This window comes from Ovis canadensis, chromosome 2, assembly GCF_042477335.2.
Source record: "Ovis canadensis isolate MfBH-ARS-UI-01 breed Bighorn chromosome 2, ARS-UI_OviCan_v2, whole genome shotgun sequence".
Classification (NCBI taxonomy): Eukaryota; Metazoa; Chordata; class Mammalia; order Artiodactyla; family Bovidae; genus Ovis; species Ovis canadensis.
The window spans coordinates 215,537,014-215,563,981 of record NC_091246.1 but is presented as its reverse complement, the minus strand read 5'-3'; the positions used below and the strand labels follow the sequence as shown (position 1 = coordinate 215,563,981).

Sequence of the window (26,968 nt, the reverse complement as noted above, 5' to 3'; positions counted from 1 at the left end):
ATATAGTAGTTTGTATTCTTTCTTTTCTTTTCTTTAGAGCCACACTGCCCAGCATACAAGATTTTAGTTCTGACCAGGGATTAAACCTGTGCCCCCTGCAATGAAAGCTTGGACTGTTAACCACTGGGCCACCAGGAAAGTCCCACTAGTTTGTATTTCTTAATCCAACACCCCTAATTTATCCCTCCTCCCTTGGAGGGATAAGTTCTGAAATAACTCTAGAATAGGATTTGAAAGTATTATAACAGACTCTGTCACCAGCAATTGCTTGCTGTATTTTTCACATTCTTGAAAACAAGTCGTTCTCAATATTTTAGATTTCTCAGACCAATTTTCTTTAAATGGGAATTAACACAGGATTGCCAATTTTTATTTTGCTGAGCAAGAATATTTGAAATTAAAAACAACAGAAAATCAAAACTAAGCACCATTTATTATTGAATCATTTTTAAAAACACATTTTAAAAAGAATATTTTAACCCCTTCAAATACACAAGTTTCTAATAAAGTGTGGTTCAGATCAAGAAAATATGCATAGGAATATTGCCTCTATTTATAGGTTTGTGTTTTTTTTTTAATTTGGCAAAAAACTGGTAGAAACTGGTCAGAGTTTGAAAACCCTTGTTTGAGGTTATAGTTCAGTGCCTTCAAGGGCCAGGGAGGTGATATAAATACAAGCATACCTCAAAGACATTGCAGGTTCAGTTCCAGACCATGACAATAAAGCAAATATCACAATAAAATGAGTCACAGGAATTTTTTGGTTTTCTAGTGCATATAAAAGTTATATTTATACTATACTATAGTCCATTAATAAGTGCAATGGCATTATGTATAAAAACAATGCAAAAAAGAGTGGATATATGTAGATGTATAGTTGATTCCTTTTGCTATACGCCTGAAACTAATATTATAAATCAATAAATTTACTATACTCCAATAAAAATTAATAAAAGCAATATACATATCTTAATTTAAAATACTTTATTGCTAATAAAGGCTAACCATCATCTGAGCCTTCAGCAAATCATATTCTTTTTGCTAGTGGAGGATCTTGCCTCATGCTAATGACTGCTAACTGAGCAGGCTGGTGGTTGCTGAAGGTCATAGTGGCTGTGGCATTTTCGTAAAATAAGACAATAACAAAATTTTTTACATAGATTGACTCTTTCTTTTACAAGCAATCTCTGTAGCATGTAATGCTCTTTAATAGCATTTTACCCACAGTAGAACTTTTTTCAAATCCTACCACTGCTTTATTGAATTTATGGTATCAATTTCATGTAATAGTCTAAATTCATTTTTGTCATTTCAAGAGCCTTCACAAAATTCTCCCCAGGAATAGATATCATCTCAAGAAATCACTTTCTTTGCTCATCCATAGGAAGCAACTCTTCATCCATTAAAGTTTTGTCATGCAATGGCAGCAATTCATTTACATCCTCATGATCCACTTCTAATTCTAGTTCTCTTGCTATTTCCAACACATCTGCATTTACTTCCTCCACTGAAGTCTTGAACCCCTCAAAGTCATCCAGGAGGATTGGAATCAACTGCTTCCAAACTCCTGTTATCACTGATATTTTTATTATTTCCCATGAATCGTGAATGCTCTTCATGGCATCTAGAATGACAAATCTTTCCAGAAGGTTTTTAATTGACTTTGCCCAAATTCATCATCAGAATCACTGTTTATGGTAGCTAACGGCCTATGAAGTATATTTCCGAAATAATCTGATTTGAAAGTCAAAATCAACAAATTGAAAAATAAAAACCATATGATTATCTCAATAGATGCAGAGAAGGCCTTTGACAAAATTCAACATCCATTTATGATAAAAACTCTCCAGAAAGCAGGAATAGAAGGAACATACCTCAACATAATAAAAGCTATCTATGACAAACCCACAGCAAACATTATCCTCAATGGTGAAAAATTGAAAGCATTTCCCCTAAAGTCAGGAACAAGACAAGGGTGTCCACTTTCACCGCTACTATTCAACATAGTTCTGGAAGTTTTGGCCACAGCAATCAGAGCAGAAAAAGAAATAAAAGGAATCCAAATTGGAAAAGAAGAAGTAAAACTCTCACTGTTTGCAGATGACATGATCCTCTACATGGAAAACCCTAAAGACTCCACCAGAAAATTACTAGAGCTCATCAATGAATATAGTAAAGTTGCAGGATATAAAATCAACACACAGAAATCCCTTGCATTCCTATACACTAATAATGAGAAAGTAGAAAAAGAAATTAAGGAAACAATTCCATTCAGCATTGCAACGAAAAGAATAAAATACTTAGGAATATATCTTCCTAAAGAAACTAAAGACCTATATATGGAAAACTATAAAACACTGATGAAAGAAATCAAAGAGGACACTAATAGATGGAGAAATATACCATGTTCATGGATTGGAAGAATCAATATAGTGAAAATGAGTATACTACCCAAAGCAATTTACAAATTCAATGCAATCCCTATCAAGCTACCAGCCACATTCTTCACAGAACTAGAACAAATAATTTCAAGATTTGTATGGAAATACAAAAAACCTCGAATAGCCAAAGCAATCTTGAGAAAGAAGAATGGAACTGGAGGAATCAACTTGCCTGACTTCAGGCTCTACTACAAAGCCACAGTCATCAAGACAGTATGGTACTGGCACAAAGACAGACATATAGATCAATGGAACAAAATAGAAAGCCCAGAGATAAATCCACATACATATGGACACCTTATCTTTGACAAAGGAGGCAAGAATATACAATGGAGTAAAGACAATCTCTTTAACAAGTGGTGCTGGGAAAACTGGTCAACCACTTGTAAAAGAATGAAACTAGATCACTTTCTAACACCGCACACAAAAATAAACTCAAAATGGATTAAAGATCTAAATGTAAGATCAGAAACTATAAAACTCCTAGAGGAGAACATAGGCAAAACACTCTCAGACATAAATCACAGCAGGATCCTTTATGATCCACCTCCCAGAATGCTGGAAATAAAAGCAAAAATAAACAAATGGGATCTAATTAAAATTAAAAGCTTCTGCACAACAAAGGAAAATATAAGCAAGGTGAAAAGACAGCCTTCTGAATGGGAGAAAATAATAGCAAATGAAGCAACTGACAAACAACTAATCTCAAAAATATACAAGCAACTTATGCAGCTCAACTCCAGAAAAATAAACGACCCAATCAAAAAATGGGCCAAAGAACTAAATAGACATTTCTCCAAAGAAGACATCCGGATGGCTAACAAACACATGAAAAGATGCTCAACATCACTCATTATTAGAGAAATGCAAATCAAAACCACAATGAGGTACCACTTCACACCAGTCAGAATGGCTGCGATCCAAAAATCTGCAAGCAATAAATGCTGGAGAGGGTGTGGAGAAAAGGGAACCCTCCTACACTGTTGGTGGGAATGCAAACTAGTACAGCCACTATGGAGAACAGTGTGGAGATTCCTTAAAAAATTGCAAATAGAACTACCTTATGACCCAGCAATCCCACTGCTGGGCATACACACCGAGGAAACCAGAATTGAAAGAGACACATGTACCCCAATGTTCATCGCAGCACTGTTTATAATAGCCAGGACATGGAAACAACCTAGATGTCCATCAGCAGATGAATGGATAAGAAAGCTGTGGTACATATACACAATGGAGTATTACTCAGCCGTTAAAAAGAATTCATTTGAATCAGTTCTGTTGAGATGGATGAAACTGGAGCCGATTATACAGAGTGAAGTAAGCCAGAAAGAAAAACACCAATACAGTATACTAACACATATATATGGAATTTAGGAAGATGGCAATGACGACCCTGTATGCAAGACAGGGAAAGAGACACAGATGTGTATAACGGACTTTTGGACTCAGAGGGAGAGGGAGAGGGTGGGATGATTTGGGAGAATGACATTCTAACATGTATACTATCATGTGAATTGAATCGCCAGTCTATGTCTGACGCAGGATGCAGCATGCTTGGGGCTGGTGCATGGGGATGACCCAGAAAGATGTTATGGGGAGGGAGGTGGGAGGGGGGTTCATGTTTGAGAATGCATGTAAGAATTAAAGATTTTAAAATTTAAAAAAATAAATAAATAAAAGGAAAAAAAAATAAAAATAAAATAAAAATAAAAATAAAAAAAAAAAGAAAGTCAAAATCACTCCTTGATCCATGCGCTGCAGAAGGGACATTGTGTTAACAGGAATGAAAATAACATTAATCTCATTGTACATCTCTATCAGAGCTACCCGGTGACCAGGTGCCTTGTCACTGACAGTACTATTTTGAAAAGAATCTTTTTTTGGAGCAGTAAGTCTCAATAGTGAGCTTAAAATATTCAGTAAACCATATCGTAAACAGATGGTCTATCATTCAGGCTGTGTTGTTGTTCCTTTTATAGATCACAGGCAGAGTAGATTCTGCATAATTCTGAATGACTAGGATTTCTGAAATGGTAAATGAGAAATGACTTCATTTAAGATCACTAGCTGAATTAGCTCCTAAAAAGAGAGTCTGTCCTTTGAAGCTTTTAAGCCAGGCATTGACTTCTCTTTAGCTGTGGAAGTGCTAGGTGGCAACTTCTTCCAACATAAGGCTGTTTCATTTAAATTGAAAATCTGTTATTTAGTGTAGACACCTTCATTATCTGAGCTAGATCTCCTGGATGACTTGCTGCAATTTCTACATCAGCACTTGTTGCTTCACTTTGAAGTTTTATATTATAGAGATGGCTTCTTTCCTTAAACCTCAAGAACAACCTCTGCTAAATTCAAGCTTTATTTCTGCAGTTTTCTCACCTCTCTCAATCTTCGTAGAATTGAAAAGAGTTAGGTTCTCTTTTACTCTCGTGTAGGTTTTGGCTTAAGAGAATGTAGTGGCTGGTTTGACTGTCTATCCAGACTACTCAAACTTTATACATATGGGCAATAAGGCTGTTTCACTTTCTTCATTAGTGTGTTTACTGGAATGTGTGTGTGCATGCATGCTCAGTTGCTCAGTCATGTCCAACTCTTTGCGGCCCTGTGGACTATAGCTTGCCAGGCTCCTCTGTGCATGGAATTTTCCAGGCAAGAATAATACTGGGGCCATTTCCTCCTTCAGGGGATCATCCCCACCCAGGGATCGAATCCATGTCTCCTGCACTGAGCCACCTGGGAAGCCTGTTCACTGGAGTAGCACTTTTAATTTCTGTCAAAAACTTTCCCTTCACAACTACACTTTGGCTAACTGTTTGGAGCAAGAGGCTTAGCTTTCAATCTAGCTCAGCTTTCAACATGCCTTCCTCACTAAGCTACTTACACTAGCTATACAAATCATTAACCCTACGTGCAACAAAATCCAAACCTGAACTAGTCCCTTTTTTCTTCACTTTTGTTTGAAACCATGTGAATACTTATAGAGTGACTAAGGGTTACTTCCTGGATCAGAGCTCAGGAAACAGGATGTTTCTTCTTTCTTGCTCTCCCTCCAAAGACAATTCCCAAGCAACTGGTGCAGAGCTCTGCTTCTGGCCACAGGTGCAAGGAGTGTCAGGCCTTAACCTATGTTCACTTAGCATACGACGGTATTGTGTACATTTGCCACTCCTACAATTTTCTGTGAAAGTGATAGTTGCTCAGTCATGTCCATCTCTTTGTGACCGCATGGACTGTAGTCCCTCCAGGCTCCTCCGTCCATGGATTTTCCAGGCAAGAATACTGGAGAGGGTAGTCGTTCCCTTCTCCAAGTGATCTTCCCCACCCAGGGACTGAACCCGGATCTCCTGCCTTACAGGCAGATTCTTCACCATCTGAGCCACCATGGAAGCTCCAGAATTTTCTGTAGAGCATTGAAATTAAACCACATTTTGGCACAAGATATTTACATTTCAATTGTATGAGAAGTGGTGGGAGGAGGTTCCCTATTTCTCCCCCCAGGCTGAAATAAAGCCTTTCCTTTTCCCAGTTAATTAAAAAAGCCACACCCAAAATGTCTTCATTTTGGAAGTGGAAGTGGAACTGGAAGTGTTAGTTGCTCAGTCGTGTCTGACTCTTTGTGACCCCATGGACCCCCCAGGCTCCTCCATCCATGGAATTCTCCAGGCAAGAATACTGGAGTGGATTTCCATTCCCTTCTCTAGGGAATCTTCCCGACCTAGGGATTGAACCCAGGTCTCCAGCATTGTAGGCAGATTCTTTACTGTCTGAGCCACCAGGGAAGCCCCTTGGGCTTTCAGTTGTATCCTAAATTTCAGCTGTAGCTGCATGTCAGCTGAGTCACTCGTCCCCACTGGCATCCCCATACTGCTTCTCTGGGTAATCTCTGGGACTCTGCATTGTGGTTGTTTCTCATATTTTGCTGTTTTCACCTATCTACACTCTCCCCATAGAAACAACTCTCAGCAAAATGATGACTTTTTAAAAAGGATTTTTCATTTTTATTTAAAAATTTTTTAATTATCATGATGATTTTGATTCTTTAGATTCTGGCTGAGTATACTGCACTAGGCTAACATAAGTAATTCTGCAAACACATGACTTTCATACTGGATAATGAGAACTGAAACATCATATTGTGCTTAAGTGGTATCTGATCCACAAATATCAACTTACAAAGATTTAAGACCCAAAGTAAAGACAAATATTTCAATGAGTCAACACAGAACTGTGACTAATTCTTTGAACATGGAAGAGGCTAAAGGCACAGGTCATCTTCCATTACAGTGCTCTTTCCAGTTCATCAGATTATCCTCTTCCAGACTGATAAATGCTTTCTAAAGCAGAGTCCCAGCTTCTAGATATTTATTCTTCATTCTACCCACACCATTCCAGCTATAGTTCCTCTTTGTGTTCATGCAATTAATTTCCTCTAAGTCAAAAGCTTTGTTTAATCTTGCTCCCCATCGAACAAAAGTGTATCTACAGCCCACCAGAAACAGGTTTCATAGGAATTTGATTTTCTTTTACAATAACCTAAGGGGTAATCTAGACCATTCAGGTATGACCTAAATCAAATCCCTTATGATTATACAGTGGAAGTGAGAAATAGATTTAAGGGACTAGATCTGATAGACAGAGTGCCTGATGAATTATGGATGGAGGTTCATGACATTGTACAGGAGACAACGAGCAAGACCATCCTCATGGAAAAGGAATGCAAAACAGCAAAACGGCTGTCTGGGGAGGCCTTACAAATAGCTGTGAAAAGAAGAGAAGCAAAAAGCAGAGGAGAAAAGGAAAGATATAAGCATCTGAATGCAGAGTTCCAAAGAATAGCAAGAAGAGATAAGAAAGCCTTCCTCAGTGATCCATGCAAAGAAATAGAGGAAAACAATAGAATGGGAAAGACTAGAGATCTCTTCAAGAAAATTAGAGATACCAAGGGAACATGTCATACAAAGATGGGCTCGATAAAGGACAGAAATGGTATGGACCTTACAGAAGCAGAAGATATTAAGAAGAGGTGGCAAGAATACAGAGAAGAACTGTACAAAAAAGATCCTCAAGACCAAGATAATCACGATGATGTGATCACTCACCTAGAGCCAGACATCCTGGAATGTGAAGTCAAGTGGGCCTTAGAAAGCATCACTATGAACAAAGCTAGCGGAGGTGATGGAATTCCAGTTGAGCTGTTTCAAATCCTGAAAGATGATGCTGTGAAAGTGCTATACTCAATATGCCAGCAAATGTGGAAAACTCAGCGGTGGCCACAGGACTGGAGAAGGTCCATTTTCATTTCAATCCCAAAGAAAGGCAATGCCAAAGAATGCTCAAACTACCACACAATTGCACTCATCTCACACGCTAGTAAAGTAATGCTCAAAATTCTCCAAGCCAGGCTTCAGCAATATGTGAACCGTGAACTTCCTGATGTTCAAGCTGGTTTTAGAAAAGGCAGAGGAACCAGAGATCAAATTGCCAACATCCGCTGGATCATGGAAAAAGCAAGAGAGTTCCAGAAAAACATCTATTTCTGCTTTATCGACTATGCCAAAGCCTTTGACTGTGTGGATCACAAGGAACTGGAAAATTCTGAAAGAGATGGGAATACCAGACCACCTGACCTGCCTCTTGAGAAACCTGTGTGCAGGTCAGGAAGCAACAGTTGGTAATGGACATGGAACAACAGACTGGTTCCAAATAGGAAAAGGAGTACGTTAAGGCTGTATATTGTCACCCTGCTTATTTAACTTATATGCAGAGTACACCATGAGAAACGCTGGGCTGGAAGAAGCACAAGCTGGAATCAAGATTGCCAGGAGAAGTATCAATAACCTCAGATATGCAGATGACACCACCTTATGGCAGAAAGTGAAAAGGAACTCAAAAGCCTCTTGATGAAAGTGAAAGAGGAGAGTGAAAAAGTTGGCTTAAAGCTCAACATTCAGAAAACGAAGATCATGGCATCTGGTCCCATCACTTCATGGGAAATAGATGGGGAAACAGTGTCAGACTTTATTTTTGGGGGCTCCAAAATCACTGCAGATGGTGATTGCACCCATGAAATTAAAAGATGCTGCCTCCTTGGAAGGAGGGTTATGACCAACCTAGATAGCATATTCAAAAGCAGAGACATTACTTTGCCAACAAAGGTCCGTCTAGTTAAGGCTATGGTTTTTCCTGTGGTCATGTATTGATATGAGAGTTGGACTGTGAAGAAAGCTGAGCGCTGAAGAATTGATGCTTTTGAACTGTGGTGTTGGAGAAGACCCTTGAGAGTCCCTTGGACTGCAAGGAGATCCAACCAGTCCATTCTGAAGGAGATCAACCCTGGGATTTCTTTGAAAGGAATGATGCTAAAGCTGAAACTCCAGGACTTTGGCCACCTCAAGCGAAGAGTTGACTGATTGGAAAAGACTCTGATGCTGGGAGGGGTTGGGGGCAGGAGGAGAAGGGGATGACAGAGGATGAGATGGCTGGATGGCATCACTGACTCGATTCACGTGAGTCTGAGTGAACTCCGGGAGTTGGTGATGGACAGGGAGGCTTGGCGTGCTGTGTGATTCATGGGGTCGCAAAGAGCTGGACATGACTGAGAGACCAAACTGAACTGAACTGAAGGGGTAATCTGGTTTTGTGTTTTAAATGCATTACCTTTTTTTATTTCCTTGAAGTTTTAGACTTTTATTTAACTTTTTTTTATATTGGAGTATAGCCAATTAACAACATTGTGACAGTTTCAGATGGACAGCAAAGGGACTCAGCCACGCATACACATGTATCCATTCTCCCCCAAACTCCTCTCCCATCCAGGTTGCCACATAACATGGAGCAGAGATCCCTGTGCATTATGTCCTTGTTGGTTACCCATTTTAAATATAGCAGTGTGCACCTGTCCATCCCAAACTCCCTAACTATCCCTTCTCTCCACCTTTCCCTCCCTGGTAACCATAAGTTTACTAAGTCTGTGAGTTTATTTTGTTTTATAAATAACTTCATTTGTATCATAGAAAATTTCCTTTTATTTCTTATTTTTGAGATTAAGCATCTTAAAGCTATTTTCACTTTTGAATTATAAGCAGCTAAGATGAAACACCGAATCTTCAGTCTACTTCCATGCACAATGGCAACAAAATTAGACCAAATGTTAAAGACCTGTATATGTTGTTTTTGGTTTTTTACCATACAGAAAGTTTGACATTTTGGGAACTCTCTTGGTAAAACATTATAACTTCTTACACTTTTTAATGAAGAAGCTCTCTTAAAGGACTAATTTGAAATTTTCAATATTCAGTAAAGGCCATTTCTTTCTGATTAACAATTAGCATTCAATATTATGGCACATATTTCTTAGAGCTTAATTTCTATTTGCCATATCAAGACTGCTTTTTTTGTTGGGCCACTTACATTTTCTTGTTTTTTCTTAACACAGAAATACACGATTGGAATATATATGAAATGGCTGAAGTTCTACTTCTATTATTAAATAAACAATGTCCCAGATTGCTTTTTTTTTTTTTTTCAAACTGTCTCATTTAGCATCAGCCAGTGATAGAAACTCCAGAGAGAATGGGACCGAACCCCACAATGAGCCCCATGGACTCTGACAGCGAAGAGTAAAAAGAGAACACAAACATCCCCTCCTCACCCGGGGGCCCCTTTTGTGTTGTTCCTGCCAACACAGCAGCCCTCCCGCTATATAGACCGCTAGTCTGCCCAACGGCACTGAACTCCATCCCCGCGTCCAGCAGCCATGGGGAAGGTGAGCCCCGCGCCGGCGGGAGGGGCCCGCAGCCCGGCTGGAGGCCAGGCCTCTGAGCCTCTCCTTCCCTTCCTTGCAGATCACCTTCTACGAGGACCGGGGCTTCCAGGGCCGCCACTATGAGTGCAGCAGCGACCACTCCAACCTGCAGCCTTACCTGGGCCGCTGCAATTCGGTGCGTGTGGACAGCGGCTGCTGGATGATCTACGAGCAGCCCAACTACCTGGGCCCCCAGTACTTCCTGCGGCGGGGCGACTACCCCGACTACCAGCAGTGGATGGGCCTCAGCGACTCGGTCCGCTCCTGCCGCCTCATCCCCCACGTGAGTCCACTTCCGTAGCCGATCCCGGCCTTGTAACTCAGAAGGGATAGTTTCAGGCAAAGGTTCAACATTTGGAGTAGTGATCATTCAGGATAACTGAGAGTTTGAGAGGGAAAGTAAGCTATTGTATGTTGTTGTATATTGGTTCAATATAACTTGCCTGGAACAAAAGCAAATTGTTGCCCAGGTACCATTTAATCAACAAATATGTATTGAGTAAGAATGCATTTGCACCCCTGAGGATGTATGATAGAGGTCCTGACCTGGAATTATTTACAATGGAGTTGTAGAAAAACCACTAATATCACTAATATTTCAAAGAAAAATAATTAAGTGCTTTTTTTTCTGAGCAGATAGGAGTGGAAAAGGATACTTTTACAAAGGTTAGTTTTTGTAACACCCTTTCACCGTTTTGCTCCCCACTTGCATGTTCCAGTTTTTCCTACCTGTACAAATAAAAGTGCTTTTTGTCAAGGGAGAGTGACACACAGATTTTACATGTGGGCTACACAGAGTTCACATGTGTGTCAAAACACGAAGATTTTTGAAAAGTTAGTCCTTGGGCTGACTGATTTTTCTTACTCATTTTTCCTCATTCATAAATTATTAACTGAAAATCAAGCATTTAACTGAGAGACTTCAGAAGCATCTAAGTCCTTGGTGATTTTTCCAAGATTTATTTTAAACTCAATGTAGAGTCATTAATTTCACAAACTGATTTTCCTGTTCAAACAGACATGCCTGAAAAACTAAAAAGAAATCTTCCAAAAATAGTAATAAGCAAATAGTAATAGCAAAAATAGTAATAAGCTGTTAAAGGCTTGGTTTCTCTATGGTACAGTGTCCTGAGCATAGTTAACAGTGTGTCCTGGGAAGTATATGAATACATTGAAGTACAAGAGTTCCTTCTTAATTTTTAGTCACACTTTATGATCTTGAAAAGGTACTGAATTTTCACCTTTGAAGGTGAGGAGTATATAAAGATTCAGAAGTAATTCATTTTTACCTTATATTTGAAAATGGCTTGAGCCTCACCAAACTGAATGGCATGAATGTGTTGGAATCATTTCATGGTTTGCTTTTCTCCTCTTTCCACCTCTGAATGGGCCAGGCTGGCTCACACAGGCTCAGACTTTTTGAGAGGGAAGATTACAGAGGCCAGATGATAGAGATCACTGAGGACTGCTCCTCTCTTCAAGACCGTTTCCACTTCAATGAGATTCACTCTCTCAATGTGCTGGAGGGCTCCTGGATCCTCTATGAGTTGCCCAACTACCGGGGGCGGCAGTATCTGCTGAGGCCAGGGGAATACAGGCGCCACCATGACTGGGGAGCCGTGAATGCCAAAGTGGGCTCCTTGAGAAGAGTCATAGACATCTATTGAAATAAATCCATCATTTCTCTATCTGGAAACTAATAAAATATTTTATGTTTTCCTGGCACTGTTTTGCCTGTGCTTTCCCTTTTGTCTTACTTTTATTTTATTATTTTATTTATACACTCACACACACACACAAGATACAAGTAGAAATCAAGGTGTATGATCTTCAGATAACAAAATTCTCTCACTAGAACTATGCTTTCATATGAAGCAGAACTTTACAGCTTGTGAAACATTTTCATAATACATATCTTATTTGATTTTCTGGCCTTTAAACATGTTGCTGCTTCAGACTAGTTTGCTAGAAATCTCGCCAGTTTTTCTTTGAGGTGTGAAGATCTGACAATTGAGGTTCAGAGATGGTGTGACCCACTTTTCAAATCAAGGATTCTGAAGCTAGTTACTACAATGGGCTTCAGAAGATTTTTTTTTAATTCCCTACTGCTGCTGCTGCTAAGTCGCTTCAGTCGTGTCCGACTCTGTGCGACCCCATAGACGGCAGCTCACCAGGTTCCCCTGTCCCTGGGATTCTCTAGGAAAGAACACTGGAGTGGGTTGCCATTTCCTTCTCCAAGGCATGAAAGTGAAAAGTGAAAGTGAAGTTGCTCAGTCATATCCAACTCTTAGCGACCCCATGGACTGCAGCCCACCAGGCTCCTCCATTCATGAGATTTTCCAGACAAGAGTACTGGAGTAGGGTGCCATTGCCTTCTCCATAAATTCCCTAAGTTGTATGCAAAAGTTAAGTTCACACATCTCTGGCAGACTCTCTATGTTTTTCTCCTTTCATTTGTTTGCTTTTTTTTTTTAAGTGTTTGATATTGATTCTGAGCTGATCTCATGTTACTTTTTGGACATTGAAATGTAAGTGGACAAATGCTGATGAGAAGAGAGAGGAGATGGTTCTGGAAAAAATATTGTCTTCCTAATGAAAGGGAATAGCTGCCCAAGGTTCTCTCTTATTTCAGGCATTTTACATTCAAGAGGTGACAAGCATGAGGGAGAAGCCACAGTTTCAGAAATGCTGGCCTGGATGTGGTCAAGCCCCTGAACCAATGCTAGCTATTTATTAGTCAGGGCTCTCCAGAGTAAGAGAACCAACAGGATCTCTATAGATATGAAAGAAAGTGGAAGTGTTAGTCTCTCAGTCGTGTCCGACTCTTTGCAAGTCCATGGACGATAGCCCACCAGGCTTCACTGTCCAAGGGATTCTCCAGGCAAGAATACCAGAGTGGGTAGCCATTCCCTTCTCCAGGGGATCTTCCCAACCCAGGAATCAAACCTGAGTCTCCTGCATTGCAGGCAGATTCTTTACCATCTGAGCCACTAGGGAAGCTCAGATGAGGAGATTTATTCTAGGAATTGGCTCATGTGATTATGGAGGCTGAGAAGTCCCACAGTCTGCAAGCTGCAGAATCAGGAAAGCTGGTGGAATAATTCAGTCTTGAGTCCAAAGGCCTGAGAACGAGGCGTGCTGATGCGTCCGAGAACAGAAGACTGATGTTTCAGCTCCTGCAGGTAGAGAGTTACTCTCTCCACCACTTTTTTGATCTATGCAGGCCCTCAACAGACTGGATAAGGCATAGGTAGAGGTGATCTTCTCTACTCAGACTACCAATTCAAATCCTAATCTCTCCCAGAAATATCCTCACAGACACACCCAAAAATAATGTTTTGCCAGCGATCCGGGCATCCCTTATCCCAGTTAAGTTGACATAAAATTAGCCGTCACACAAGGCCAGCAATCCTTTACTTTGAAACTTCTTGTAATGGAAGCAAAATAAACCCACATTTTTTTTTTTTTTATGTCACTGACATGGGTGTTCTGTTATTTGTAGTTCAATATACATTCCTGGTTGACACAGAGCATATGTACTTTTTCCCAAGGTAACTGCTTAGAACTTTATTCAAAAACTAAAAGGAAATTCCTAATGGAAAATCTCTACCCTTCCCCCACCCCAAAAAGAAGAGACGGAGAAAGTGAGGGAGGGAGAGGGAGGGTAGAAGGCAAGTCATTATAGAGCAATGAACTCATATGATATTTAACATATTTCAGACTTGGAGATTATCTAACTTAGATCACTGATTTTATATAAGGTACACTAAGGTCCAGTTTTAATTTCAAACAGTTAATAATAGAAGTACATCAGAATTCAGAACTCACAGTTCAGAAAATCAGAGATTTTCCATTATGGAATCAGGAAGATTCTTGTCAAAATAATGACAGCACTAGTGTATAGATTCTTACCATGAGATCATTGCAAGCAGCTAACCTGGAATTGAATTAGATATATAGGATAATCCACAGCTGCGTCCCCTAAATGCGTGCATGTGTGTCTCAGCCACGTCTGACTTTTTGTGACCTCAAGGACTGTAGCCTGCCAGGCTCTGTCCACAGGATTTTCCAGGCAAGAATACTGCAGTGGGTAGCCATTTCCTCCTCCAGGGGATCTTCCTAACCCAGGGATTGAACAGCATCTCCTGTGCCTCCTGCATTGGAGGCAGATTCTTTACCACTTGAGCCATTGGGGAAGCCCAGGATTCTGTCTGCCGCTGCTGCTGCTAAGTCGCTTCAGTCATGTCCGACTCTGTGCAACTCCATAGACGGCAGCCCACCAGGCCCCGGCAGCCCACCAGGCCCCGCCATCCCTGGGATTCCCCAGGCAAGAACACTGGAGTGGGTTGCCATTTCTGTCTCCAATGAATGAAAGTGAAAAGTGAAAGTGAAGTCGCTCAGTCATGTCCGACTCTTAGCAGCCCCATGGACTGCAGCCTACCAGGCTCCTCTATCCATGGATTTTCCAGGCAAGAGTACCGGAGTGGGGTGTGATTGCCTCCTCCAGCATTCTGTCTACATATATGCAAATATGGTATCCACACAGTTATATACATTTATAGCTGTATATGTATACTCTCCATACATATGTATATATATGTATTAATATATTGCCTGTATAAGGTTATAAGGAAGTATAACATTGTTATCATTTACATTCTCCTGCTGCTTATTGTCTTACTTGCATTTCATTGCTGCTGCTGCTGCTTCTGCTAAGTCGCTTCAGTCGTGTCCGACTCTGTGCGACCCCATAGACGGCAGCCCACCAGGCTCCCCTGTCCCTGGGATTCTCCAGGCAAGAATACTGGAGTGGGTTTGTAGAAAGGAGAAGCAGTGATTATGTTTGTACTCAAAGACTGATCTGATCAAGTCATTTCCCTGATTAAAAACTTCTGATATTGCTCCACTGCCCACAGAAAAAAATTCTACGTTTTCAAGAATCTGGCTACAGCTTATCCACTTCCTCTCCAATTACCAGGCCCCAGTCATCCTTTACTCCATCTTTTCCAAGCACATCAAGCATTTTCACATCTCTTCGAATTTGCTCACACCTTTTTCTCACCCAGATTACTCTTCCCCACCTTCTTCCTGGTGAACTACTCATCCTCCAAAGCTTGATTAGTTGTTGTTATTGTTCAGTCACTCAGTTGTGTCCAACTCTTTGCGACCCCATGGACTATAGCATGCCAGGCTTCCCTATCCTTCACCATCTCCTGGAGTTTCCTCAAATTAGAATGTACCCTAATCCCTTGGCCAAAAATGGATCTGAATCAGTTATATAAATTAGACTGAAATTAGCCAAAACACATACCAAATGGGTAATATGGAAATCTACTCACACGATAGGAAGTCCTAGGGTAGCCCAGGATTTAAGGATGGTTGATTCAGCAGCTCAACCCTATCGTCAGAGTGCAAAGTTTTGTCCATTTCCCACAATATTTAACATCTGTATTATCTTGAAGCTGGTGCCCCTGGTACCATAGCTGCTAGCTGCAAATGGGGAAATATACAAGGAAAGTTGAGTGAAGGAAAGAACCTAACAAGTTTTGCCTAGAGCACAATTGTGTCCAGAGCACCAATTCCCGGCATTAAAAAAGACCTTGAAATATTACCGGATCTTAAACGTAAGCTTTGGTGGTGTAAGATAGAATGAAATGAGTAAATGGGGAAAGAGGAAGAAAACCCAAGGAGGGAAAGGTACTAATAAAAAAAACTAAAGACATTAATTTTATTAATTATTCTCTTACTATAAAGTAAGAGGACGGTAAGTTAAAATAAACTGTTTTAAATGCTTTTTAATTCCGTTTAAGTCACTAAGATTTATCGCATTTTAATGTTTTCTTATAACTACAGTAAAAAAAATTTTTTTTTGCCATATCATGCAGCTTGTGGGATCTTGGTTCCCCAGCCAAGGAGAGAGCCCTTGGCAGTGAGAGCATGGAGTTCTAACCCACAGTAGAATTATCGAAATCAAGAAATCAATTTTGAAAAATTAATATTGATTCCCTCTTTTTTCTTGTTGCTAATGGAAGACTTTTTAAATCATAGTAAAATATACATAAAATTTACCACTATAGGCATTTTTAAGTGTACAATTCAGTGGCATAAAGCACGTTTACATCATTGTGCAACCATCAACACTATTCATTTTTAGAACTTTATCATCATCCCAAGCTGCTGTACTAATGACACAATAACTCCCCATTCCCACCTTCCCCCAGCCCCTGGTAACCACCATTCTACTGCCTTTCTTTATAAATGTATTCCAGGTATCTCAAATGCATTGAATCATATAATGTTTGTCCTGTGTCTCACTTACTTCAATTAGGATAGTGTTTTCAAGGTTTGTCCAAGTTGTGAAATTTATCAACATTTTATTCATTTTTAATGCTGAATAATATTCCATTCTACACATATACCACATTTTGTGTATCCATGCATCCATTCCTAAAAGGGCACTTGTCTTATTTCTTCCTTTTTGCTGTAATAAAGAACGCTGCGATGATCATTCAGATACAAGTAGCTGTTTAAGTCACTGCTTTCAATTCTTTTGAGTACGCCTAGAAATGGAAATGTTGAATCGTGTGGTAATTAAATGTTTAATTTTTGAGAAACTACCATGCAATCTTCCACAGTGGCTCTGCCATTTTACAGTCCCATCAACAATGCACAGGTTTTCCAGTTTCTCTGACATCCTCACTAACACTTATTTTCTGTTGTTTTTTATAATAGTCATTCTAGTGTGTATGAAGTATCTATTGTAGGTTTAATTGCATATCCCTAATGATTAGCAATGTTGAGCATCTTTTCATGTGCTTATTGGCCATTGTATTATCTTATTTGGAGAAGCTTCTAATCAAGACTTTTTTTTTTTTAACTGCTCCAGTCAATGAAAAGGAAACTTTATTGAGGCCCCAGGGCCTTGGGCCTTGGGCACAAGGCCACCCTGTGGTCAAAGGATAAGCCAGTGGAGGGGCTTTATTTAACCTTCTTCTTGGGGCACAGGTTGTTGGTTTGGCCTCACTTCTTCTTGGAGCAGTTGACGGCAGGGGAGTGCAAGTGAGCATAACACTTGTGGCGGATCTTGTTGCAGTTGTATTTCTGGGCGAGCTGGCGGAGGGAAGGCTCAATGATGCTGCCTCACAGAGAAAGCACCATGTGCAGGTGGACTCTTTCTGGATATTGGATATTGTATCCTGACGGAGTACAGCCATTCTCCAGCTGTGTGCCTGCGAAAATCAGATGCTGTTGGTCAGGCGGGATGCCCTCCTTGTCTCGGATTTTGGTTTTGACATTCTCAGTGGTGTCACTGGGCTCGACCTCAAGGGTAATGGTTTTGCCCATCAGGATCTTCACAAAGATCTGCATCTCTGAGTCTGCTGCTTGGCCACCTCATTGAAGAGAAAGGGCAAGCCTTTTTTTAAATTGGGGGTTTTTTTTAGGGGGGCATTGCTATTGATTTTGCTGAGTTGTATCAGTTCTCTGTACATTTTGAATATCAATCCTTTATCATACATGATTCACAAATAGTTTCTCACATTCCCTGGGTAGCCTCTTCACTCTGTTGATAGTCTCCTCTGATGCACAAAAGTTTTTATTTTGATGGACTCCAATATATCTATGGTCTATGCTTTAGTGTTATATCCAAGAAATCATTGCCAAGTCTAATCTCATGAAGATTTTCCTCTGTTTTCATCTAAGAGTTTTGTAGTTTTGTGAAGCAAACTCACTTAGAAGGACAGCATGGATGGTGGAGTGCAGTTTATTACACTGGCAGGTCCGAGGCAAAGTTTCCTTTTTAGCCAGGGACCCCGACTGATTTTTGTGACAACCTTTTATACCCAAAGTGTATGTGCCCAAGTCCACATCCCCAAATTCTCTAAAGTCCACCTGGGACAATGTTAGTAAGAGATGCAATCAGGTTACAGCCATAGATTTACATTCTAAAGCTATCTTGACATACAGTTTAGTCTACATCAATAAACATTATTAAGATTACATAGTGGACACTGCTTTCCTTCTGGCTCTGGGAGATCTGGGTACAGGGTCTGCCTGTTTTGGTTTTTATCCATCTGGGAAGCCTGCTTGGCTGTTAGTATTTTATCTCTATGGCCTCCCTGATACGCAGTCCAAAGTTCACCAAAGTGTAAGACGCAGCTCCTTTTCTTTTAAAAGTGGAGTGAGTCCAGTCAGGGCAACCTGCTTCTTCCCTTCTTCAGTTTAGTTCTTATATTTAGGTCTCTAAGTCACTTTGAGTTAGTTTTTGTGTAATACATATTGTAAGGTAAGGGTCCAACTACATTCTTTTGCATGTGGATATCTAGTTTTCCCAGTACCATTGTTGAAAAGACTGTCTTTTCTTCATTGAATGGTCTTGGGAACCCTGTCAAAATTCACTTGACCATATATGTAAGGGTTTGTGTCTGTGTTCTCTACTCTTTCATTTTGTCTATATGTGTGTCTTTATGCCAGTACCACACAGTTTTGATTAGTGTAATTTTGTAGTAATTTTGAAATCAGAAAGTGTGAGAATGTCCCAGCTTTGTCCTTTTTCAAGATTGTTCTGGGGAGTTCCCTGGTGTCTGGTGGTTAGAATTTGGCACTTTCCCTTGCAGTGCTCCAGGTTCAGTCCTTGGCCTGGGAACTGTGTGTGCTTAGTCATGTCTGACTCTTTGTGACCCCATGGACTGTAGCCTGCAAGGCTCCTCTGTCCATGGGGGTTCTCCAGGTAAGAATATTGGAGTGTGTTGCCATGCCTTCCTTCAGGGGGTCTTCCCAACCCAGGGATTGAACCCAAGCCTGCACTGCAGGCAGATTTTTTACTGTCTGAGCCACCAGGGAACTGAGATCCTGCAAACTATGTGGTAAGGCCAATATTAAATAAATAAATAAAAATTAAAAATTGCTTCACACACACACACAAAGTTTTGGGTATTTGGGATCCCTTGAGATTCTATCTAAATTTTAGGATGGGATTTTTACTGCCACAAAAAATATCATTATAATTTTATAGGGATTACATTGTATCTGTAGACCACTTTGGGAAATATTCATATCTGAACAATAGTAAGTCTTCCAATCCATGAACATATGATGTTTTTGCATTTATTTATATCTTCTTTTCTTCAGCAATGTTTTGTAGTTTTCAGTGTATAATATACTCATGTTAAAATTTTAACATATGTTGAGTATTTTCCATATTCTTAAATAAATTATTTGTGAATATGATTTTTGGTAGCTATGTAGAATCTCATCAGAGAGATGCTCTATAATTTACCTAGTTAATGCACTATGTTGGACATTTCATTGGAATCTAATTTTTCACATTATAAAGAGTGTTCTGATAAAATGCCACTGTGCATAACATTCTCATGTACCTTTAGCTATTTCCTTTGGACAAGTTCTTACAAGTGAAACTATTAGATCAAAGAAATGAAAATTCAGTTCAGTTCAGTTGCTCAGTTGTGTCCAACTCTTTGCGACCCCAAGAATTGCAGCACACCAGGCCTCCCTGTTCATCACCAACTCCTGGAGTTCACTCAGACTCACATCCATTGAGTCAGTGATGCCATCCAGCCATCTCATCCTCGGTCATCCCCTTCTCCTCCTGCCCCCAATCCCTCCCAGCACCAGAGTCTTTCCCAATGAGTCAACTCTTCGCTTGAGGTGGCCAAAGTACTGGAGTTTCAACTTTAGTATCATTCTTTTCAAAGAAATCCCAGGGCTGATCTCCTTCAGAATGGACTGGTTGGATCTCCTTGCAGTCCAAGGGACTCTCAAGAGTCTTCTCCAACACCACAGTTCAAAAGCATCAATTCTTCGGTGCTCAGCCTTCTTCACAGTCCAACTCTCACATCAATACATGACCACTGGAAAAACCATATCCTTGACTAGATGGACCTTAGTCGGCAAAGTAATGTCTCTGCTTTTCAATATGCTATCTAGGTTGGTCATAACTTTCCTTCCAAGGAGTAAGTGTCTTTTAATTTCATGGCTGCAATCACCATCTGCAGTGATTTTGGAGCCCAAAAAATAAAGTCTGACACTGTTTCCACTGTTTCCCCATCTATTTCCCATGAAGTGATGGGACCGGATGCCATAATCTTTGTTTTCTGAATGTTGAGCTTTAAGCCAACTTTTTCACTCTCCTCTTTCACTTTCATCAAGAGGCTTTTTAGCTCCTCTTCACTTTCTGCCATAAGGGTGGTGTCATCTGCATATCTGAGGTTATTGATATTTCTCCCGGCAATCTTGATTCCAGCTTGTGTTTCTTCCAGCCCAGCGTTTCTCATGATGTACTCTGCATATAAGTTAAATAAGCAGGGTGACAATATATGGCCTTGACATACTCCTTTTCCTATTTGGAACCAGTCTGTTGTTCCATGACCAGTTCTAACTGTTGCTTCCTGACCTGCACACAGGTTTCTCAAGAGGCAGGTCAGGTGGTCTGGTATTCCCATCTCTTTCAGAATTTTCCAGTTTCTTGTGATCCGCACAGTCAAAGGTTTTGGCATAGTCAATAAAGCAGAAATAGATGTTTTTCTGAAACTCTCTTCCTTTTTCCATGATCCAGCGGATGTTGGCAATTTGATCTCTGGTTCCTCTGCCTTTTCTAAAACCAGCTTGAACATCAGGAAGTTCATGGTTCACGTATTGCTGAAGCCTGGCTTGGAGAATTTTGAGCATTACTTTACTAGTGTGTGAGATGAGTGCAATTGTGCGGTAGTTTGTGCATTCTTTGGCATTGTCTTTCTTTGGAACTGGAATGAAAACTGACCTTTTCCAGTCCTGTGGCCACTGCTGAGTTTCCCAAATTTGCTGGCATATTGGGTGCAGCACTTTCATAGCATCATCTTTCAGGAATTGAAACAGCTCAACTGGAATTCCATCACCTCCACTAGCTTTGTTCATAGTGATGCTTTCTAAGGCCCACTTGACTTCACATTCCAGGATGTCTGGCTCTAGATGAGTGATCACACCATCGTGATTATCCAGGTCATGAAGATCTTTTTTGTATAGTTCTTGTGTGTATTCTTGCCACCTCTTCTTAATATCTTCTGCTTCTGTTAGGTCCATACCAATTCTGTCCTTTATCGAGCCCATCTTTGCATGAAATGTTCCCTTGGTATCTCTAATTTTCTTGAAGAGATCTCTAGTCTTTCCCATTCTGTTGTTTTCCTCTATTTCTTTGCATTGATTGCTGAAGAAGGCTCTCTTATCTCTTCTTGTTATTCTTTGAAACTCTGCATTCAGATGCTTATATCTTTCCTTTTTTCCTTTGCTTTTTGCTTCTCTTCTTTTCTCAGTTATTAAAGGGCTTTTTTTGGGGGGGAGGAGGAATGAAGTCTTTTTTATTTTGGTTAAAAAAAAACACATAACATGAAATTTATTATTTTAACCATTTTTCAAACACATAGTACAGTGAAAGTGAAAGTCGCTCAGTAGTGTACAATTCTTTGCGACCCCATGGACTATACAGTCTGTAGAATTCTCCAGGCCAGAATACTGGAGTAGGTAGCATTTCCCTTCTCCAGGGCATCTTCCCAATCCAGGGATTGAACCCAGGTTTCCCACATTGCAGGCAGATTCTTTACCAACTGAACCACAAGGGAAGTCCAAGAATACTGGAGTGGATAGCCTATCCCTTCTCCAGTGGATCTTCCCAATACAGGAGTCAAACCAGGGTCTCCTGCATTGAAAGCGGATTATTTACCAACTGAGCCATCAGGGAAACCCAACTCTTTGCTACCCCATGGACTATACAGTCCATGGAATTCTTCAGGTCAGAATACTGGAGTGGGTAGCCTTTCCCTTCTCCAGGGGATCTTCCCAACCCAGGGAGCAACTATTGCTAACTATTCGGATGTTGCTGTGCAAAGATCTCTAGAACTTTTTCATCTTGTCGAACTGAAAGGAGATTTTAAAATGCTTGTCCATGGTGATTTTGTTTTTTGATTTTGGTACCACTTGAGGCATGTGGGATCTTAGTTCTCCAGCCAGGGATTGAACCCTGCATTGGAAGTGCTGAGTCTTGACCACTGAACTTCCAGGGAAGTCCAGACAGTGATTTTAAAAATATGGTCCTATGATTTTAATTTTTTCCTCCTTTCTTCTTCTCTATAGTTTTCACATTTCTATAAAATTAGAATTTTTGAGACAAACAATGTGGGAAAGTCTTAATAAACTTATGTGTTTCAAATAAAATTTTTCAAGGCAAATAGTTTTTTGGCTTTAGGCTTAAGTAACAAAAATCCAGACTGAGGAATGAAGCAGGAAGTATCACAGTTGTATATAGTTGAGGACAAGATCTTTCTAAAGCAGTGGTTTGCATCCAGGGTTTATTTTGCTCCCCCAGGGGACATATGACAATATCTGGAGACATTTTTGGTTGCCATAACCATGAGGGTAATGCTAATAGCATGTAGAGGATTGAGCCTGGGATGCTGCTCAACATCTTCAAATACAGCGGACAGACCTGCACAATTGAGATTTTTTTGACCCAAACTGTCACAACAGTATTAGGTTGAGAAAATCTCTTCTAAAGTGTGGAGCACCAGAAGAAGCTGGTGGAGGTGGGGTGGGAGGGGTTTAAGGGAAGGAAAGAAGATTCCAGTCTGTGGAACCAGAATATTAACCAGAGAACAACCAGGCTTGCCCAGGAGCCAGGGGAGGTAGAGAAGGGAGAGTCTTTGCAAGATTGTAAGATTACAACTCTGTTATATTTGCAGATAACCTCGAATTTGCACACAGCTAGAACTAATTAGGACTTCCCTGGTGGCTCAGACGGTAAAGCATCTGCCTACAATGCGGGAGACCTGGGTTCAGTCCCTGGGTCGGGAAGATCTCCTGGAGGAGGAAATGGCAACCCACTCCAGTCTTCTTGCCTGGAAAATCCCATGGATGGAGGAGCCTGGTAGGCTTCAGTTCATCGGGTCACAAAGAGTTGGACACAACTGAGTGACTTCTCCCATTCACTCACTCAGAACTAATTAGTCAAGGCTATGGTCTTTCCAGTAGTCTTGTACAGATATGAGAATTGGACCATAAAGAAGTCAGGCCACTGAAGAACTGATGCTTTTGAACTGTGGTGTTGGAGAAGACTCTTGAGAGTCCCTTGGACAGCAAAGAGACCAAACCAGTCAATCCTAAAGAAAATCAATCCTGAATACTCATCAGAAGGACTGATGTTGAAGCTGAAACTCCAATACTTTGGCCACCTGATGTGAACAGCCCACTCATTGGAAAAATCCTGAAGCTGGGAAAGATTGAGGGCAGGAGGAGAAGAGGACAATGGAGGATGAGATGGTTGGATGGCATCACTGATTTAATGGACATGAACTTGGGCAAACTCCAGGAGATGAGGAGGGACAGGGAAGCCTGGCATGCTGCAGTTAATGGGGTGGCAAAGACTCAAACGTGACTTGGACTGAACAACAACAACAGAACTAATTAGGCTTAGCCCCTAATTTGCAAAATTATTGGTTAAATAAAAGTTAGTGTGTGACTAATAACCACCATGAGCTGCCTCATGAACTCCAGAGTTGGGAGCTTCCTAGGAGACACTGGCTGCGTCTGGAGGTGACCCTGGTCCACTCAGTCTCCAGGGAGCAGAGCTGAGCCAGGTGCATGACAAGGGCTTCCTGGGGTCCACCCCCCACTACCTTTCCTCCCTCCAACGTAATGTCTGCTGCACCCACTCCTCAGCCAGGAGGATGGGAGAAGCTTCTCTCAGGGGAAAATCCCATCCTCCTTCAACCTCCTTCCTATGCAGAAGGCAGGTGCCTCTGTGTCCCACATCCTCACACCAAGGAAAAGCTCTCTCATCTAGACGCCTCCCGCCGGGGCCCATCCTGACCTCTGACCTGGTCACTACCCCGTGTTGTTCCTCAAAAAGAGATCACTTAGAATGTTTAAAAGATAAATAAAATATTTCATTACAAGTGTTAACCCGGTTAAGCGCTTTTGCTCGCTTCCCATCTCCTGAATAGGCTTCATTTAAAGGCCCCAGAGGCACCAAGTGACAGTTTTACGCGGGTCATCAGTTCGAAAGCTCTGGAGAGTCTAAGAGAAAACATACAGTGAGTCCCCCACCCCACCCCCGCCGTCATTATATAGAAAAGAGACAGAAAGGAAATCCTCCTCACCCGGGGGCCCCTTTTGTGTTGTTCCTGCCAACGCAGCAGCCCTCCCGCTATATAGACCGCGCGCCAGCCGCACCGCACTGAACTCCATCCCCGCGTCCAGCAGCCATGGGGAAGGTGAGCCCCGCGCCGGCGGGAGGGGCCCGCAGCCCGGCTGGAGGCCAGGCCTCTGAGCCTCTCCTTCCCTTCCTTGCAGATCACCTTCTACGAGGACCGGGGCTTCCAGGGCCGCCACTATGAGTGCAGCAGCGACCACTCCAACCTGCAGCCTTACTTCAGCCGCTGCAACTCCATCCGCGTGGACAGCGGCTGCTGGATGATCTATGAGCAGCCCAACTTCCAGGGCCCCCAGTACTTCCTGCGGCGGGGCGACTACCCTGACTACCAGCAGTGGATGGGCCTCAGCGACTCGGTCCGTTCCTGCCGCCTCATCCCCCACGTGAGTCCGGTCCCCCTGGGCCTGCCGTGGCCTCGGGTCACACCGATGCCCTAGAGCTGTGGTCAGACTGTAGGACGGTGGCCTTCCTTTGCTGGTTTTAACCAGGTTCTCTTTTCCTTTATAATATCTCTTAATTGAGAATGCAATGCTCTTAATTGAGATTGTATTTTCCTTTGCTAATATTAAACTCACCTCTACTGGGGAAAAGTGGCATGGTATTTGTTCAGAGTGTCTGTGCCACAGGCAATGAACTCCTCACACTCCAGTGGTCTTAAGCTAGTCCCTGGGCTATTTGTCTCTTTCCTCACCTGTAAAATGGGGCTACTAGGGCGGCTAATTCATAAAGCTGGGATGAGGCGGATAGGAGATTGCCTGGTACCTGGCAAGCCACCCTTCCCCCTCCAGATACTGACTACTTTGAACAACTAGGGACTCTCAAGTCCTGTTTTTTGATTCAGCAAAACAACTGACCAGCAATGTGACTCCATGAGCTCCTGCAAAGCCACTGCTATCCAAATAAAGCCCAAGCAGCCTGGAATTCCACAGTTAGGGATGCTATAATTTGACTATGACAGAGTCCTGTGGAAAATGTACTGCTTTGGGTAACTTTGAAAGATGCTCAGAGGATTTAATGCCTTGATAGAACCCAGACTGGCATTAGGAGCTTGGGAATCTCAGCTTCCACCTTCCAGTGCTGACTCTTCTGATTACAGCCTGAAAGCTCTAGTCATTAGTTTCTCATAAAAGAAGACAGAATGGTTGCTCCACGTGTGTCAGGCTGTTGTGAAGATCAAAATTAGGTAATGGACATGTGAACCCTTTGCAAACCATGGAAGGTGCCTTATTAGTAGTTTTTTTATGCCTCAGAATGAATTGTTTATGAGAACCTTTGCTAAGGAGGGTTTGAAGGTAGAAGAAGGAAGACTGAATACGTACCTGCTGGGAAGAAACAAGCAAATAAAAGCCAAGTGCTCTGAAGAGACAGACAGGATTCACCCAAGACTAACAGCCTCCCTTCCATTTCCCTAAACGTCTTATAATCTATTGATCTAGACAGGCCTGCCTTATGATTTTGAGTTTCTGTTTTTATCAATAACCTTAAAGTGTTTTCCCGAATCATATGTTAGATCTGAGGACTGAAAGCTAACCATTACGATGGCTCTTGCTTTTTAGGACTTCAGAAAAGCAGGACTCAAAGCAGAAAGGAAGGGATTAGAAGATGTCTGGTCTGAACTGCTACCAATCTATGCCTTACTCTGGGGAAATCAATTCTGCTTCCTCTCTCTCCAGCCTCTTCTAAAGCTACTGAGATCCAAAATAATGCCTTTTGCCAGGGATATATTTGCCTTTTAATTTTAAAATCGAATTATTTTTATATCCTTCAAGGAGAACTCCAGGCCACCATAAGTCAATGGTCTTTATAAAGGAGAGAACAAAAATTATATATAAAATTGCTACCCAAAAATGGTACAAAGTAGTTTCTAAATATGGTTCATGTAGGTTGTGGTCCTAGAACTCTAGGGAGCACCATGCATATCCTTTTTATTTTGGCCACACCCCACAGCATGTGGGATATTAGTTCCCCAGCCAGGGACCAAACCCACACCCACTTCATTGGAAGGGTGGAGTCTTAACCACTGGACACCAGGGAAGTCCTGTGTATCTTGATCTATGTGAATGGCACTCTCTTCAGTTTTATACTATGCATTCTACCCAACTGTATACAGTTGACCCTGGTGTTGGCTGTCTTTTTGTCATCTGTGACATAGAAAAAAATTTTTAATGCCCATTTCCCCCAGGGGTGTGAGTGATTGGTGGCTAAAGACTAGGTTTTCTGACTTTTCCCATCTGCTGATTGCTGAACCCACAGACCAGTTCCCACAGGCTGAGGATCTACGAGCGAGAGGACTATCGAGGCCAGATGGTGGAGATCACGGAGGACTGCTCCTCGCTCCATGAGCGCTTCCACTTCAGTGAGATCCACTCCTTCAATGTGCTGGAGGGCTGGTGGGTCCTCTATGAGATGCCCAACTACCGGGGGCGGCAGTATCTGCTGCGGCCGGGGGATTACAGGCGCTACCACGAATGGGGGGCTGTGGATGCCCGAGTGGGCTCCTTGAGGAGGGCTGTGGATTTCTATTGA

At 41.6% G+C, this 26,968-nt stretch overlaps 2 protein-coding genes and 1 pseudogene across 2 annotated transcripts; 2 read left to right on the top strand and 1 right to left on the bottom strand.

The window, feature by feature from the left end:
• The first annotated feature begins 10,197 nt into the window (after positions 1-10,197).
• On the top strand, positions 10,198-11,912 carry LOC138434714 (gamma-crystallin D). Its single transcript, XM_069579473.1, has 3 exons — positions 10,198-10,206; positions 10,286-10,528; positions 11,640-11,912. Exons 1-3 carry the CDS (start codon positions 10,198-10,200, stop codon positions 11,910-11,912), a joined length of 525 nt encoding a protein of 174 aa, XP_069435574.1.
• Positions 11,913-17,223: 5,311 nt separating this feature from the next.
• LOC138434713 (ubiquitin-ribosomal protein eL40 fusion protein-like) lies at positions 17,224-17,640 on the bottom strand (annotated as a pseudogene).
• A 6,854-nt stretch (positions 17,641-24,494) lies between these two features.
• LOC138434712 (gamma-crystallin F-like) lies at positions 24,495-26,968 on the top strand. Its single transcript, XM_069579472.1, has 3 exons — positions 24,495-24,503; positions 24,583-24,825; positions 26,696-26,968. The coding sequence occupies exons 1-3, from the start codon at positions 24,495-24,497 to the stop codon at positions 26,966-26,968; spliced, it is 525 nt and encodes a 174-aa protein (XP_069435573.1).